The sequence below is a fragment of the Anoplophora glabripennis genome, unplaced genomic scaffold (assembly GCF_000390285.2).
Source record: "Anoplophora glabripennis isolate ALB-LARVAE unplaced genomic scaffold, Agla_2.0 scaffold127, whole genome shotgun sequence".
Taxonomy (NCBI): domain Eukaryota; kingdom Metazoa; phylum Arthropoda; class Insecta; order Coleoptera; family Cerambycidae; genus Anoplophora; species Anoplophora glabripennis.
The window spans coordinates 599526-617263 of record NW_019416291.1 but is presented as its reverse complement, the minus strand read 5'-3'; the positions used below and the strand labels follow the sequence as shown (position 1 = coordinate 617263).

At 31.1% G+C, this 17738-nt stretch overlaps 2 protein-coding genes across 3 annotated transcripts; one reads left to right on the top strand and one right to left on the bottom strand.

Moving 5' to 3' along the window:
- Positions 1-273: 273 nt before the first annotated feature.
- On the top strand, positions 274-915 carry LOC108903621 (peptidyl-prolyl cis-trans isomerase NIMA-interacting 4). The gene is made up of 2 exons (XM_018705854.1): positions 274-411; positions 471-915. The coding sequence occupies exons 1-2, from the start codon at positions 345-347 to the stop codon at positions 782-784; spliced, it is 381 nt and encodes a 126-aa protein (XP_018561370.1). The 5' UTR covers positions 274-344; the 3' UTR covers positions 785-915.
- Positions 814-11376, bottom strand: LOC108903620. 2 transcript variants are annotated; one of them, XM_023457468.1, is made up of 4 exons: positions 11311-11376; positions 8877-9016; positions 4935-5095; positions 814-1380 (listed from the first exon to the last, which is right to left on the bottom strand). In XM_023457468.1, the coding sequence occupies exons 2-4, from the start codon at positions 9007-9009 to the stop codon at positions 1018-1020; spliced, it is 657 nt and encodes a 218-aa protein (XP_023313236.1). In that variant the 5' UTR covers positions 9010-9016; positions 11311-11376; the 3' UTR covers positions 814-1017. The 2 variants fall into 2 exon arrangements, with proteins under 2 accessions (XP_023313236.1, XP_023313235.1); XM_023457467.1 differs by having other exon boundaries at positions 11267-11326.
- Positions 11377-17738: the final 6362 nt, after the last annotated feature.

Below are 17738 nucleotides of genomic sequence, written 5' to 3'. Positions count from 1 at the left end.
AAACTTCGAAGGCTGTTGCTGTCAGGATCACGAGGCCGAAGTAGCGGGTTCATTAACCTACAATTTTGCAATATCGTTTCGAAAATGTCTATATTTTCAGTGATGCAAGTCATACTAAATTTATTCCACTACAACTCATATTTCTTTGTTAAAATTACAATTTCACAACTAATTACACATTTATTTTTCCTCCTTAAAAACAGGAACGTACTTTATATTTTGAGTTCTATGACTTTCCCAATTGATGTTCTGTGGTTTGTAGAATGTTGTTAATATTTTAGTGGTTATATTATTGTCAACCTCAATTATTTTTTAGCACGTATTTTTAGTTAATTTATTACAATATGCCACCAAAAAAAGGTGGTGCGAAAGCTGTTAAACCAGGAAAGAGCGACGACTCAGGCGATAAAGGTAGTTTTAAAAACAGACTCATACATTTAAGCCTTTTAATGCCTTAACCTGAAATTTAGGTTCGAAAGAGAAAAAAGGTGGTACAGCTGTGAAAGTAAGACACATCCTTTGTGAAAAACAAGGCAAATGTTTGGAAGCTTTAGAGAAGTTGAAAGCAGGGCAAAAATTTCCAGAAGTAGCTGCAGCCTACAGCGAAGACAAGGCACGTTCTGGTGGGGATTTGGGATGGATGACGAGAGGGTCTATGGTAGGACCTTTTCAGGATGCTGCATTCGCATTACCCATATCTACTGTTAACAATCCTGTTTATACCGATCCTCCAGTTAAAACGAAGTTTGGATATCACATAATTATGGTGGAAGGCAAAAAATGATAGTTTCTGTTTTCATGTTATTTTTTTTTAAGGCGTTATAAATATAATTTTGTTTAATTTTATAAACAGTTGATTGGGTGTGTCATGTACATTATTACGATAGTACTGGTAAAACAACATATTCCAAGTAATCGTTTATTTATTTACTAATTTTACACGTCTAACTACAATAAATTAATTTATATTAATGCCACTTTTTAAAAAATACTCAGTCTAACTTAATCTTTGAACACTTAAATCGCCAACGTGGGGTTTGTGTAACGGACGTATTTGAGAAGGTCTTCGTTTTCTTCGCACACCCAAGGTTTGACATGGTGACAAGCCACATCGTGCCAGTTAACTCCGTCATTGTAAAATTGGTTCAAAACGGCGAGGCAATTCTCTGTCGCCCCTCCCTGTTGTGCCTCACGGTTGTCGGGTTGGGGTTTACCGATGCCTCCAGTAGGGGACCAATCATTTTGATCTCTCTGGGTGGTCGGGGCTAGTTTTTGCAGAACGGCTGTCCAGAACCATCCATTTACTTGGACTGGTTGGAGATCTGCACGATCGCAGCCCTTGAAGTCGCAGAGCCGGCCCGATGTCCAGATATATTTCACCTGGAAAAAAATTGCAGTCAGTAATATTAATAATTAAGTCAGTCAATAATGGTCATATCATAGGTGTAGTAAAATTTGTCAACAAAAAAAAAAATAAAATAAGTAATTAATAGTTCATTAACATTAATACATTTTAGAGAGTATTATACAATGATTTTATCGTTGCACTTGCCATTCACATTCTACCTATATACTAATTAGAAATTAGTTATGAAATTTAAATATTTGTCTAACAACTAAAATTTGCCGGAAGAAAAGTTATTACTTTCTGTTTGTGTTAAATACTTTATATATTGTCATGTACATTGTACACAGTAAATTTATTTGGCAAATTAATTTTTATGTTACACAAACTTCCTAATCTTCTAATACTACAAAGGAAGGGGCTATAGTTGACTTTTTTCACAGTTAATTAGTTTTATTAGAGTAGTATAAATGGTATTTAGATCAGATTTAATGTTTTCTGAACTTAAAATTAAAGCAACTGTAAGTTTTCTTATCATAATATCAATTTCCCGCAAGAGAGAACCAATCAGATAACTTGTCTGATTAACTTGTCATTTAAAAAAAAAATGTTGTTAAAAATTCATTAAACATAAGGAAATATTGATGTTCCACATTATTAACTTTACACAATGGTATTTTTTTAAATAGAATAATCTTAAACTCCTAAGCATTAAATTTTGCACATTCTTTGTCCATATAAGCTTTAGATGTATCTCTAATAGTTCCTGAGATGTAGTGATAATCAAATTTGGATCACTCTGTATATAAGTCTACAGGCTGGTTAAAAACTTCCCACTATGTGGGAAGTTTTTAATACTATTTTAGAAAAGAAATTTCTAACAATTTAATGACTCAAAATTAAAAATAATACTGACATTTTTTTTTAAATTGGCTAAATTCTGACAGGGTTAGTTTACTTTGACACAATTCAATTGTTGTATTGTAATAAAGTTATTATTAAAATCGAAAAATATGAATTATTGATTTTTTCGATTTTTTTTTATTGGTGTTTTTATTTTTAACTTGATATCCTTGCATATTTTTTAGAGTACAACTTTACCAACATTACTGATTAAGTTAATATTAATTCCTATAATAAAGTTCTTAATAATTTCTTTCATCAATGAAATAATATTTGCTGATTTTGTATACAGGGTGATTCACAAATAGTAACCAAAAATAAAACCTCGTATTCTTTGGTGAATTTTAAGGTGAGTCTTTCCTATAAAGTTTTTATCTAGGACGCTTCATTAAAAAGATACAGGGTGTTAAACTTTAAAAAATATTTTTAATTTTTTTAACTAATTTAAAAACTAGTAAGTGAAATAGTTTGAAATTGGGCACATGTATTTATGTAAACATTGTCCAAAATTTGAGGGCTTTTCCTAAAATTTACAAGCTCCAGTGGCGGAGATACAGGGTATCACTGGCATATTTTTCTTAATAAAATAGTACGCCAATACTTTAAGGTAACAACCATGATATGTTTGGATTCGTCTTTCAATATTCTACAAATGACCACACTCTTATGTTTTTCGAAAAAAGCCTGATTTTCGAGTAAAACTTAAAAAACGAACTGAGAACACACTTCAATAGTGGGCTGCGATAGCAACTTTGACATTCTGAGCAATTAGAAGAAAGAATAAATAATGGTTTTCATCAGATTGTAGCAACACTAAATTTCGAACAAATTACATTTTCGTTACTAAAAAGATGTTGGGCCTTTGTTCGTGAAAATGGAGGTATTTTTGAACATTTACTCAAATAAAATCAATAAAATAATGACATGTAAAGCAGTGGCGTACTATTTTATTTAGAAAAATATGCCACCGATACCCTATATCTCCACCACTGGAGCATGTAAATTTTAGGAAAACCCCTCAAATTTTAGACAATGTTTACATACATGCATGTGCCCAATTTCAAATTATTTCACTAACTAGTTTTTAAATTATTTAAAAAAGTTAAAAATATTTTTTGAAGTTTAACACCCTGTACCTTTTTAACGAAGCGCCCTAGATAAAAACTTTATAGGAAAGATTTCCCTTAAAATTCACCAAAAAATACGAGATATCATTTTTGGTCACCATTTGTGAATCACCCTGTAGAGTTATGCTTTTACAATTTACTAAAAAGTTCACATATTTTTCGGAAAACGTATTTTCGTTTTTTTTTCTAATTTTGCCTGATTAAAATAATGTAATTTTCTGATAAATAAAAAATGTACTTTTGCATCAAGTTAACCCTTTATTTGGTATCAAGTAAAAATGATTAGAAAAAAGTTTCTTTTTCTAAAACCACATAAAAATTGTTCTCTATTTGGAAGAAAGATGGCGGCCACCATAATTTTTTAAATAATTATATCTTGTTAAATATTTATGTGGAGATATTGACAATAAACATTTTTAGGACATTGTGACACTGATATTTTCATAAAATGGAAAATTTGTTTGAATGTTTTAAAAAAAAATAAGAGAAACAATAAGTTTACTTGTAAGTGAATGGACTCCTTTAAATTTAAAAGTAGGTAAACAATATTCGACGTTTATCAACATAAAAGTAAAGATAACAAGTGGACAGATATGATTTACATCAGTTTAACATTGTAAACATTATTTATTTTCACCTAGTTCTTTTTCAGACAACAATTTTGAATGATATGTAAATACCAGAACCAGGGCCGTAATCAGAACTTCTGCTCATATTTCAAACTCGAAAATAAGATAAAATTAACCCTGCCGTTTCATTTTTTAACTCTTAAGGTATGACATAAAGGAAATAGTGTTAAGTTGGATGAAAACAACGAAATCCGCATTCTTTTTCACAACGTATTCTTCCCATGAGATTCGTATTCAGACGAGTTGAGAGAAAACACATTAAATGACATTTAATCGCGTAAACACTCGGCTTCCTTTTTTAGTTTCCTGCAACTCTCACTTCGTTATCATATTAAAACAATAAATTACATAAGGTAGGTACGCGTTCTTTACTCATCATGCACCGCTAAGTGAAGATATAAGACCTACAAATTACATATTTTGCGACAACGAGGACAAGTTTTGTAATGTCAAACTGAAGTAGAATTAGGTCAATGCTATTCCAAATAAAGATCATATATTTAAGGAAATATGTGGCTATAATGAACAGAAATAATTGGGAGTATTCGGTCACAATTACATTAATTTAAAATCGTACAGTGGCGGACTGGGCCGCCGGGCAATCGGGGAAGATGTCCTGTTGACCACGTAGATAGATCAGGGGGTCAAATGGAAACAGAAACAGTTAAAAACGTCGCAAGCGGATGATGCCCACGCAAAAACAAATATTTGTGCCACTATCGCGATTTCGCGAGACTTAGGTGCGGCGCAAAGTTTCTTTTCCGCTTAACACGATTTTCCTTTCTGATTATCTACTTTTCTGATTGTGTACCAACTTCTGTAGAGATGTTGTATCTTTGCGAACCAGATACATATGAACAATAAATAATAAGGCTATTCTAAAGACGTAGGAAATACGGATGTAACGTAACCTAAACTGGTTCGACTTACCTTGTCGTCTACAAGACGTTTTTTCACCCACTCGTTCTCGGCACTAGTTTCTAGTGATATCAAGTCCATACAACGCTTTCTGCAGAAATTTCTACCATCCAGCCAGTCATATTCAAGGCCCTTAGTGGCAGCATCCCTCCAGCTGAAAAAGTAGCCCTTTCCTACGAAATTAAGAATATGTAAAATAGTATATTGAAAGAATGCACATTTTAATATACAGGGTAGCCCATGGAAAACGTACCGCAAGGCATTACAGGGTAGTAATGAACTTTTCGGCAAAATCCAAAAACAGGTAAAGTTTGCTTCTGAGGCGGACAACTTTTGGCGCAAAAAGCATAGCAAAANCAAAGCTGCATATTTTCTAAAATAATGGATCGATTTTCAAAAAGTAAGAATCGATGTATAGAGAATTAAATGCCCTTTCTAATGACCCCCCACTTGACCCCCATTCCCATTTGAAAAAATTTAGGGGATAGCACCCCCACTTAGGGGGTTGAAGATTTTGGTATGCTTTTTAGCCAAAAGTTGTCCCCCTCAGAAACAAATTTGACCTGTTTTTGGATTTTGCTGTAATGCCTTGCGGTACGTTTTCGATGGTATATATTATAATAAAAAATGTAAACAACATAATCTTTTAGACTAATTTGATTAAGCTGTTTAGGATTAACATTTCATTAACACCAAGTCTACTGTCAAATAAAAATAATTTCTATAAAATAGTTTTTTTTTTGTTTTATCACCCAAGAAATAAATGCCATCTCTTTAATCTCCTCTACCTGACAGTGATAAAGGTCAATTGATTTGTTTAAATTTTCTTATTAAGTATGTCATAGGATTTAATTTTTTTATTAGCTGATTTTAATGTGGGTTCCAATTCAAGCACTCGTCAAATACCTACTATGCCAGGAAATATACTAACTATTTACAACCGAATACACATTCCTAGGTATTATTATGTTGAACATGAATTACAGGACCGGACTTACTTGCAAGCCCTTGGATTTAATCAAAGAAAAAATCGGTTCTTCGTTAAGATTCCTAATTTATAATTACCTGGGCTAAATTTTATCTCAATTTTGATCAAAAATTGACCCTTACTATTTTTTCGTTTTCCCTCGTTTTCGATATTTTAAATGTAATACAAACAATTATTTATCTATTTAGAATTAATTATGAATTGTAAACGTACTTACAATAAACAACTCCATAAACATAATATAACATTTTATAGAAAATGTTGATTGTCTCAAAATATTAATTTCCGAGCACATTTAAATTAAAAATCTCAACGGTCCAATTTTTCTTTGGGTTTCAAGGGTTTGCAAGTAAGTCCGGTCCTGCAATTCACGTTCAACATAATATTACCTAGGAATGTGTATTCGGTTGTAAATAGTTAGTTGTCCAAATTTCATTTAATTCCCTCAAGTGGAAATCTAGATTTTTGGAAAAAACATGTATTTATTTTAAAACTTTTTGACACCCTGTAGCTAAGGAACAAAGCGAAATCGGACCCATGTTGATATGAAAAAATAAACTTGTGTTTAGGTTAAGAATCTGCCTCCGAGCGTTGGCCCATGTTTTCTGAAACACCCTATATATTTAGTTTGTAATGCTCTATTATTATTTTGTCAATTATGGAAACTAACTAAAGGAGTTTCATTTAAATTTAAATTTTCAGTATTCGCAATAGAAGTCGTTTAGTACATTTAATTTGTAATTGTATATCTGATTTGTCAGAACAAGTAATGACTGTCGTCAACATCAGGGTGCACAACCAGCAGAGCTTGTTTCATGGCACCCAACTCATTTGCATATATCAAAAATAATAAAGGTCCCAGTATAGATCCCTGTGGGACACCCATCTCAATTATTTATACTCAGAATTGACACGTAACCCTATTGTACATTGTACATTATAGTAAACATATTGGTTTGTTTCTACTTTTTTAAATTGACGAATAAACCCAAATCAAAGGCACATGTGCCACGTATATCGTAGCCATACAATTTGCTAGTAATTTGTTTAAGTCAAAAAGGATGAATCACCAGTAAACGTTTTGCCTTGGTAGTTTGAAATCTATGTTGTTTGTCAGTTAAGTTAAAATATATTCGTGAGGAACCTACAGAAATCTAAATAAGCATGTTCAGATAATCAGATTTATTTAGCGAATCCAAATGAAACATTTACAAGCCTGTAATTATCTGTAGGTTCCGGGTCATCTTTTTCAACTTTACTGGCTTTCAAGCAGTCTGGAAACTTTCCAGTTATGAAAAACAGATTCCCCACGAAGATTAGAGGTTCTATAATTACATCTACTACTTACTACAAAAAACATTGTAATGTTATTCGGTCGTCTAGAACGTTTGTTTTTAATTAATCTTTTTAATAAAGCCGACATTTCTTCACTAAAAAAGGGTTTAAGAAAGACAAAATTTTGAATAATATTAAGTGTAAGTATATGTGCTGGTAGGATGTATTTTGAAAAATGCTGAGCCAATTTTTTAAATTAAATATTTGTTATTAGTATATTTCCAATTAAAAATTTTATTAGAATGTGTCGTAGAACAGAGGATCTGTATTTTAATCAGTTCGCGTAATGCGATTCTTGTGAACTCTGGCAGGATGCTGCGAAACCAGTCTTTATCTAACGAATTCTCTAAATATTCGTTATGTAATCATAATCTGTGTATATGCGATATGTCATAAATATTTACTCATACAGGGTGGTATTTTTCCGAAATTACAAAATTAGCAGAGATAGATCATTTATTTCAAATTTATATTTTACACACTTGAGTTTGTTGTTTAAATTTAACTAGGTCGAAACTTCAGATATGAAAGGATTTTTTGGTGCAAAATCCTTACTAACAGCTTCGAAAAATTACTTTTAATATTCACTAGGTACTATCTCGTGAAATTCATGATACAATAAACTTATAATCATGCGTGCAATTAATTAATTTCGATAGTTTTATTTTCTAAATAATACAAACTTATATATCAAACCATGGAGACTATCTAGTCTTCCTGTATCAAACCGTCATTTTGGCGCAAATGACAGCAATTGGTTGGGTTGGGGTACTTGATACGATTGCCACCTACTGGCTGACATGTGAAATATAACACGCCATCTATCGTTTATTACTGCAGTTTAACTAATATAAAATAATATTTAAATAATTTTAAATTGAATGTAACATCGAGTTCATGAAAAGTATTTAATGGAGTTATAAGAATTACTTTACACGTACCACCTTGTATTGATTTTAAAACGAGCTACTAGTTTATCTAAACAAATTCCTAACCTCTTCAACTTTTAAGAATTAAATTTATTGGCATTTTTATTGGTGCTATTTATAGAAATTATATACAAAAATATTAACGTACAAAATTTGACAGTCGTGTGAAGTGAGTGGATGTAAACAATACAATAATAGTTATAAAGAAAAATTTGATGATTGTAAAAGTACCAACGAGATGTTATGTTATGTTATAACATTTTTTTTTGGTTGATTTATGTAAATTAGGTACGTCATATTCTCGCTACTGAACCTGACCTTAGCATTTGTAATTTGTACAATTGTGGCTTCCAATTTATACATAAATGTTAATTTTAAAGTGGCAACTACCTAGTTTACTTTTAAACTGATTCGCATCCATCAGTAATGGAGCGGACTGAAAACAAATGTCAACCACATACATTAATTTTCTTCAAAAGTTAAGTGTTAACCATTGTCATTTCCTTAATGGTTCTAGATTACCTAGACTGATTTAAGTAACGCTTAGCAATCTTAGCATAAATGCATTGGTGGTATGTATGAATAATCGACAGCAATAAAAGTGACGTTTCAACTATAGCGGCATCATCAGCACACTATGAAATAATGTGTTTCTCTAACAAAGTGTCCCAAATTGGATGCATTTAGTGCATTTAGACTTACCGTCTGGAGTTCTGTCGTGAATCACCCTCTGGGCGCAAAGGGCTGGTACTGGGGGTTCCAGAATTCGCCCATTTGGGAACTGAGCGACTGCCGCACCAAAAAGGGCGATTGACAGCACCAAAAAGGTTTTCATCTTGAATCTAAAAATCAAAGAGTGTGAATACAACGGTTCTGCAAAAAAATGCAGTGTAAAATTGTATTTATTAATATATTAGCCGACAGTTTCTACAATAAAAAAACAAGAGAAAAAAAATATGAAAATAAAATATTCTCTATGGTTACCCATAAATCGTCCAAGAGTTATTAGCAAAACGTTCGAACTTGTTTGTGCTTTGTGTTTATTTATAAAAATACTGTTTGGTTTATTTACATTAAAAATATTCTAGTATTAAATAACCTCGGAATAAAACCTTGAAAAATGTATTCCTATTACACTAAACGAATTATTTATCTAGAAAAAATGTTTTTTCACAAAGGATCGTTTTAAATTATCTCGTTAATTATTTTAAAATGTGTAACACCAAAACCTACATAAAAAATAAGGATGTATTTTTATACAAATTTTTATATACAAAACAAAAAAGGGAGACAATTTAAGACCACCCTGTATATCGCATAATTCTCTAAAATCTTTACGACTACAGATATTGTTTATATCATTCTATGTATATACCCAAGTGCGGATAAAACATTTTAAAACTGAGGAAAATTAACCCACCATATAAATTTATTCCGGCACATGTTTATTTTACTGTTTTTTTCTTATAAAAGGATATTATTGAGTTCAATTAAATTTACTGTAGTACCTACAATGACTACAAAAAATATAGCTATTATTTGTCTGCAGCTAATTATTTTCCAAACGCAACCCAATAACGTTTTATTTTATGATTCTCGTTTATCATTTCATTAATTGCTTGAATTGAATTAAAATTATATTAACTCTTTAGGCAATAATATAAATACATAATCATTAATTCTGAATTGCTGATTGTGGTTTTGAAATTATCGAAGGCCATTTCGTGAAATTATTTTAAAATCGAGGCTATATGCAAAATTAAGGAATCGCATTACTTAATGACAGGTATAACAGCTGCGAAGTTAAAAAAAATAACAAAAACAATTATTAGAGATAATGTTACTAAAATTACATCGACTAATAATTAACAAAAAATCATCTAGCGGGTTTCAATTTACACAAAGTTAAAAAATTATTCTGAGAAATTCACAAAAAAATTATTTTGATTCATAACGTTTTTATAAAAATTGTAAAAATAATGAAAAACAGTTTATTTTATTGAAAATCATACAAAATAAAGAAAAGTATTTCATAAATCAAATAGAGCTACAAGATCGATTTAATATTTGTTTTCTTATGGGTGCCCTATTAGCTTTAAGTATTTTAAATTTCAGCGCATTTTCCTGATTAGGATGATGTTTCAAATGATGTGGTTTACTTTTTTTGTTTTCATCAAAATACCATTATCCATTTTTCGAAGTTTGCATTGAAAACAAAACATCCAACTATAACTTTAAACAAAATTTTGACAGTTCAGTTAAATTTTCATCGATCGACAACATCAAAGTTTAAATAATTAAAAATACAATTTTTACATGAAACAATTCTTTCAATTAATGCTTCGAGAGAAAATTACATTTTTAATTATCTAAATATTGACATTGTCTTTCTTTTTTCGAAGCATTCTATCTAAAAATGAGTAGGTATTTCTGTTTTCGATTAAAAAATAAAAACGAAACATCTTACTTTAACCAAGATTCAAATGGTTTGGCTCAAGAATAATAGGCACACTGTTTTATCAAATATGCAATAAGTAAGGACAATAGATTAAAATTTGAAAATTATACTCACAAAAACAACTGTAATAACTTCAAATGAATATAGTCTGGATGTTTCCAATATTCTAATATTGAATAACAATAATGTACCTACCTAAATATTACATGGGTTATGATTCTTTGGAGACTAGATTTGTTGTCTTTTAGATAAAAATGTTTTGATTAATTGTAAAACGAGTTACATAAAACAAGATTCCAAAAATTCTTTGGTTTGATAAAAAATTTGTTGAAGTTATTGCTAAATATATGTAAAATATAAATCTATACATTCTCATATTAGGTAACAAATTTAACTTTATAATTATTATTGCTATTCTCAACATTATATTTTAAAATTTTTAAAATTACGCTTTACAAGAAATCCGTGAAGCAATGATTGCAACTCAAATTATATTTGTTTAATTTTATGTATAGTCTTTTAACTTGTACAAACACCACTAACAAATTTTCATTCTCAATTTAATTTATATAAAATTTAAAAGTGATAATATTTAAGTAAACATCATATATAAAAAGAAAAATCGTCCACTTACTTTCAATTAACTCACTTCACTGACTTAAAAAAAATGGAACTTACCGCTGAAACTTTGTCGGTACACTAACTCAGAAATAAACAATCTTCCGTATATATAGAAAGGTGGGGTCGGTCACACATAAAGACAAACAGTAATTACTACAGCACCAGCACCGTCTTCCTCACCTTGACCTCAGAGTTCCCCAAGAATCCCAACAATGACACCTGGTCGCGTTCGTTACGATACCAGTGAAAGCTTTTCCTATCAAGACGAGCCGAGGGTGGAAATTGTGTAATACTAGTTTTAGAATCGAATTTTCCGCTGCACGGACTGAAATTGTCGAAGATGTTCAAGCAAGTCCCAATTAAAAATTTAGGTTTGTTAAAATCCCACAGGACTATCCTAAGAACTGTTTTTAAAACCATCGCTTGCTAAATCGTAGCACTCGTGGTCTAGCTGATTATAATAAAACTACTGAAAATTTGTATTTCTTTAAATATTCAGCACCCTTCATCATATTTTAAACAGGGTGTCGCACGGTGACGAAACATTAGACATATTTGAAAAAATATATATCAAAAACGTTTAACTTTAAGAATAGGAAACCCTTATGAAAGTTCTCCTAAAAATTGACGTAGAATCCAAAATTGCAATAATATACAGGGTGTTCCATTTAAAATAACGAAGATGACGTCAATTTCCGGTATAACCGGAAGCGTTAGGTGGACGCCAATGTATGACAGCAGGCACAGACATCTGCGCATCACAAAATATAACAGACGTCACACAAGAAACAAACTCTAGATCACACATAATCATGCTCAGCTAATAAAGTGTAAATCATTACATATGAGAAGAATTCCCTATATGGGTAAAATGCCTACCCCAGGAGAAACCTCTTCACCGATTATACTTCAAAATCGCCAGATAATTGGGGGTGTTATGTGTTTTATTTAGCCTATAGTATGGAGTTATTATATTATCTTTGTTTCTTGTATCGTAACTGTGTTGGTTTGCATAGGTGGGACAGCTGTCTAAGTTTGATTTAACGTATGTCAGGCATTCCAAAATATACAATGAGGGTAAAGTTAATATTTGATATGTGATGAATGCATTTTTACAATCATCCATATAACCCAGTCCAGCTATGATTCTAATTAATTTTCTTTGAATTGCAAATACTTTATCAAAATCTGCGGCATGACCCCAGACTATTTTATTGCATATAGCTGTTTTACGTTTTACATTGACAATTTATTGATCAATTAATTCATGAAGTCGCTTCATCAAGAAATTGGACAAGTGTAATGCACCAAATCTGCTGTCAAATAACTTCATGAATTTATTCATCAAGTTCTTGACAAATTAGAGCATGTTCTAATTTTCGTCAATTTCTTCGTGAAATTCAGAAGTATCAATCCAACAGATTTCCAGCCTCAGATCAGTAATGAGGTTATGTTATTGGAATATGTAAATAAATGTGTGGTGTCGTACTAGTTTTGCATTGTTTTTACTGATTTGTTACTTACAAAAACTAATATTTATATTTATGAGTGGAAAGGTGACGGTTTTGAAATGTATTTGCTTCTTTGATTCATTGGTAGAACTGATTCATACGTCAAAAAACTTAACAAAATCTGTAGCAGTGTAAAACCACTGTTTACCAGTAAATTCGTGAATTAATTCATGAAGAACTTCGTCAATTTATTCATGAATAGATTGTCAATGTAAAACAGCTATAACTCATAATTGATTGGTACAAGGAGAAGTAGACAGATCTCAATACACTAGTGGACACAGAACCTGAGAGATTACGAACAACAAATACACCATTACTCAGTTTTTACAAATCCCATCTATGTGGATATTCCACCCAGATGGGGATCCAAAAGGACACCCAAGAATTTTGCAGCGGGTACTTCATCATCGGAAACATCATAATCACGCAGCGTAAGCATCATTCGTTGTGTTTTATTTCTGTTACATATGAGATTATTGCAAGCAAACCACTTTTCTGCTCCTGATTGAGCTTCATTTTTTCGAGCCTCTACATCAATTATATCTTTAGATCTGATAGAAATGGTGGTATCATCGGCATACAAGCCATATCATTATTATAAATTAAAAATAACAAGGGTCCCAATACCGAACCTTGCGGTATACATATTGTAAGATATTTCATTATTAATTTTTACTACTTGACTTCTATTAGCTTAGTTGAGAATATGAAATATGTCTAATGTCCCCTGTATTTATTGTTTTCCAATGTTTTTATTATTAACTTTACAGAACCCTTGTAATATTACTTTTGTTTATTGAAGGAACATTTTTATAAAGAATAGTGGATAAATCGTGTTTAAGTAATTTAGGGTGTTACAAATTCGCTTCTCACTACAGGGATCTCGGAAACGGTAAGAGATACGAACTAGCTTAAATGGGGACAAAGTTGCGGAATCTGGGGACCAACATTATGCTTCTAAAAAATCATGTTAGCCTTGATTTTTTATTAGTTTTCGAAATATTTGAAAAAAGCGAAATTTTGGCCCCATATAAACTTCGTATCTCTTACCGTTTCCGAGATCCCTGTCGTGAGAAGCGAATTTGTAACAGCCTGTATAATCTAGAAATTTTGTTTCCAAATATCCTTCTTTTACAACTAATTGTCTCTAAACATCCTTCATAAAACGATTATGAAATAAGGGCAAGATTAAACAGCATTTAAATTGTTATTTAAGCTGTAGAGAACATTGCTACAATTTGAAGCAAAGTTGTCACAACATTAAGACCTCTTGGTCTAAAATGATCCGAGCAACAACCAACTCGAGTTATGACGTGGATTTATAAAACACCCTGCATACCAACAAAATCGCTCCGTTATAATATTTATGTATCAAGGGTGTTATAATGTTAATTAGCAAGGGTAACAGGTTATTATGAATGCCGTAGTAGATAGATAATATTATTTCTCATTTTTACTAAACAGATACTTAATTGAAATAAAATTAAGGAAGTGTTTTAAAAAATGTGACATGGAGTGATGTGAAATTTTATTTATTTCAATGGCTGTCACGTTTCCTATAGACTTGATTATTTATGACGCTTAATGTTGTTCGCGGTCCAAAAATCATTTTTTTTTTTTCACGAAAATGGACAATGAAAAAATAATTTCCTTGTACAATTTAGAAAAACGAGACAGTTCTATATAAAAAAATAATATGATAAATTTCTTGGATGGTTATGCACTGTTATTGTGTATATTTATTTAAATTTTCTTTGTCTTAACCATATATAGACCGTAAGCTAGCGCACAAGGGTGTGGCGTCATCGAAAAATGTCTGGCATTTTGAGGTCTGAAAAAGGTAAGTTAGTTAATGAAAATAAGGGTGGTTTTAAGGGCCGATCCGTGTTCGAAAAATTGGAAAATTAATTTCCTTTTGCGTAAAATAATTAGTTTTTCACTCATCTTAAAGTGCCTGGAAGTTGATGCAAAAATAGACATTAATAAGTACCTAACAATTTTCAAATGCCAGACGGTTTTAAATAGCCGAAAGGGTGGTTGATAGGGGTGAATCGAAACAATGAAAATGTTTGTTATGAAAATGACAAAAATAAATTGCCAGACGGTTTCCAATGTTCGAAGTTTACCAGACAAAATGGAAAATGGAAAAATTGTACCAGACAAAAGAAAATTCGTAAAAAATACATTAAAGTTTAAATGATTTATTTTTGTCTGGCATTTTGCATTTCTATTAAAAATACATATTTATACTTAGGTTAAAAGTTGGGTTATTCGAAAATTAAAAAAAAATAAATTAAATTAAATAGTTGTAAAAAATTAACATCTTGTAATAATCACCTTTTATTTATTTGAAGTTCATGTTTTGAATAACATTTTCCTGCAATTTTATTTCTTAATTCAAATATGATTTAAAATGTGAATTTTTTAAATTTACGAAGTTTTTTTCTATTTTCCAGCTTTTCTTGGCTAGGTAAGTCACTTCCGTTGACAGCATCAGATTCATTAGGAATATTTACGTCGGAAATAGTAAATATCTTGCGTATGTTTCCCGAGTAATTATAGCTTATAATATAAATGGAAAAAGTCGAAAAAAAAATGAAAAATTGTATTTTTTTACCACTTTGTTTATTTATTTATATATTTTCGAACAGCCCAACTTGTCCGGCATTTTTAATTTGGGTTTGTAAGTGTATTTTTTATTACAAAACGAAGTGCCAGACAAAAAAAAGACACTGAAGACATTAATTTTTTTACAACTATTTAATTTAATTTAATTTTTTTTTAATTTTCGAACAACCCAACTTATCTGGCGATTTAACCTGAAGTATAAATATGTATTTTCAATAGTAATGCAAAATGCCAGACAAAAATAAATCATTTAAATTAGAAAAAAAGAAAACCAAGTTTTCATAAATTTTTTTGTAACTTTTCATTTATACATTTTCGAACATCTCAACTTGTCTGGCATTTGTACATTGTGTCTATTTTATACACATATTTCTAATTGAAATTCAAAATGCTAGACAAAAATAAATCATTTAAACTTTAATATATTTTTTACGAAATTTCTTTTGTGTGGCACAATCAATTTTTTCATTTTCCATTTTGTCTGGCAAATTTTTTGTGACAAGAAATATGGGTATTAATTTTAAGAACCCCAGATACCAGACAAATAGTGATCACTGAAAAATGTTAAAAATTTTCACACAATTTTCCACAGAGAAACTCGACTCCGAACATTGGAAACCTGACAATTTATTTTTATCAATTTCATAACAAAAATATTCATTGTTTTGATTGCCAGACAAAAAGTAAACGCTAATTTTTTTTTTCTTGTAAGTTCACCCCTATCAACCACCCTTTCGGCTATTTAAAACCGTCTGGCAATTGAAAATTGTTAGGTACTTATTAATGTCTATTTTTGCATCAACTGCCAGACACTTTAAGATGAGTGAAAAACTAATTATTTTGTGCAAAAGGAAATTAATTTTCCAAATTTTCGGACAAGGATTTGCCCTTAAAACAACCCTTATTTTCATTAACTAACTTACCTTTTTCAGACCTCACAATGCCAGACATTTTTCGATGACGCCACACACATGTGCGCTAGTTCACGGTCTAATAGTACTATTTCTGTAACTAATTGGTATATTTACTTTACAATAGAATATTAAGTCAGTTCAAATTAGGTCTAAAAAATTTTGGGCCATAGTTGTGTATGTAATCTCGCAGCACACATATTTTGGATATCATTGGCATGGTCGTCGCAAGAATATAAATGGCATTAGTTAGATATCAAGGTTCGTTACTTTGTTTAATTCTAATAAGGAAAATTCTGTCCACAATTACGTCCACCCGAGGTGTCGTCATTCGAACAAACAAAATTAAAATTACTCTTCATGCCGCTTTCACTCGTACGCATGGGTCTAAGATAGTTCCTATTCTGAGGCCGTGTAAAGAATTATAAGGTAAATAACCACTTTCTTTGACCTTACCATTGCTGTCCGTCGTCTAGAGCTTCAATTTCGACGGCATCTTTTAATTCCCTTAGTTTTATTCCAGTGACAGTGCCAGTAAAAGAAAGTGAAAATTATGGACGGATCGGCTTGGGGAGATTATTACTACCCCTGCCCTTATATTAAGATGGAAAAGTATACTGAGTGGACGAAAATGTTATTAAAAAGTAGTTTTTATACCATATTGGTTTTTCAAAATTTGTTTGGCTTTTCTCCAACACGTAAGCTATGACAGTGCTCATAGAACGAGAGGTGTAATAAACAAATGTCATGAAAAATCAACGCACCAAACACTGGATGGTCACGTGAAAATTGCTCCTCGTTTTTGTCCGTTATGGTTCAAGATACAAAAGCAAGTACAAGAATGAAAGTTGTAGGGATTTTAAAGAAATTTACTTGGTTGCAAGAAGATTTATCAATAAATAGGAGATCAGCCATTTGTTTTCACCGAATTTGAATACCTATTAGTATGCGTTCAAGTTTTGCGATTATTCTAAATTTGATTGGCCTATGTTTTGCAACGAATTCCGATCTCTCATCGCTTGGTTCGTCACTCGTGTTGGTATTTTGCAATGAATTTCAATAGAAGGAAACAATGCTCAGAAGTAAATAAGGACAAGGCTTCTATGACGATCTTGATGACATTTTTCGTTAGCTCATTAATATGTCAAATGCGTCGCGCATTAATGTTTCTATACAGTACCTTTCAAAAACGGGTTTAGTTCGATATAATTTTTTTAATACTAAATATTTCTATATTTGTCAGTTGTAATAAATTGTGTCCCATACCACCACTGATTTATTGTAACACCAGAACCACAGAATCTATTCTGTGCCAGAACTACATACATTTTGAGGTTAAGGCTACTAACAGCTTTCGATTCAATTGATCTAACTACACTCATGTGACTTCAAAGTGAGCAGAACCGTTTCTGATTTAACGTTTTTTTACATA

What these genes read in the sequence shown, in the direction of transcription:
- LOC108903620 (XM_023457468.1), bottom strand. Translation starts at nt 9,009, where the DNA reads ATGAAAACCTTTTTGGTGCTGTCAATCGCCCTTTTTGGTGCGGCAGTC. An exon ending in TCACGACAGAACTCCAGACG is followed by an intron (nt 5,096 to 8,876) that starts GTAAGTCTAAAT and finishes TTAATTTCGTAG; the next exon opens with GAAAGGGCTACTTTTTCAGC. An exon ending in AACGTCTTGTAGACGACAAG is followed by an intron (nt 1,381 to 4,934) that starts GTAAGTCGAACC and finishes ATTTTTTTCCAG; the next exon opens with GTGAAATATATCTGGACATC.
- LOC108903621 (XM_018705854.1), top strand. Translation starts at nt 345, where the DNA reads ATGCCACCAAAAAAAGGTGGTGCGAAAGCTGTTAAACCAGGAAAGAGC. An exon ending in CGACGACTCAGGCGATAAAG is followed by an intron (nt 412 to 470) that starts GTAGTTTTAAAA and finishes CCTGAAATTTAG; the next exon opens with GTTCGAAAGAGAAAAAAGGT.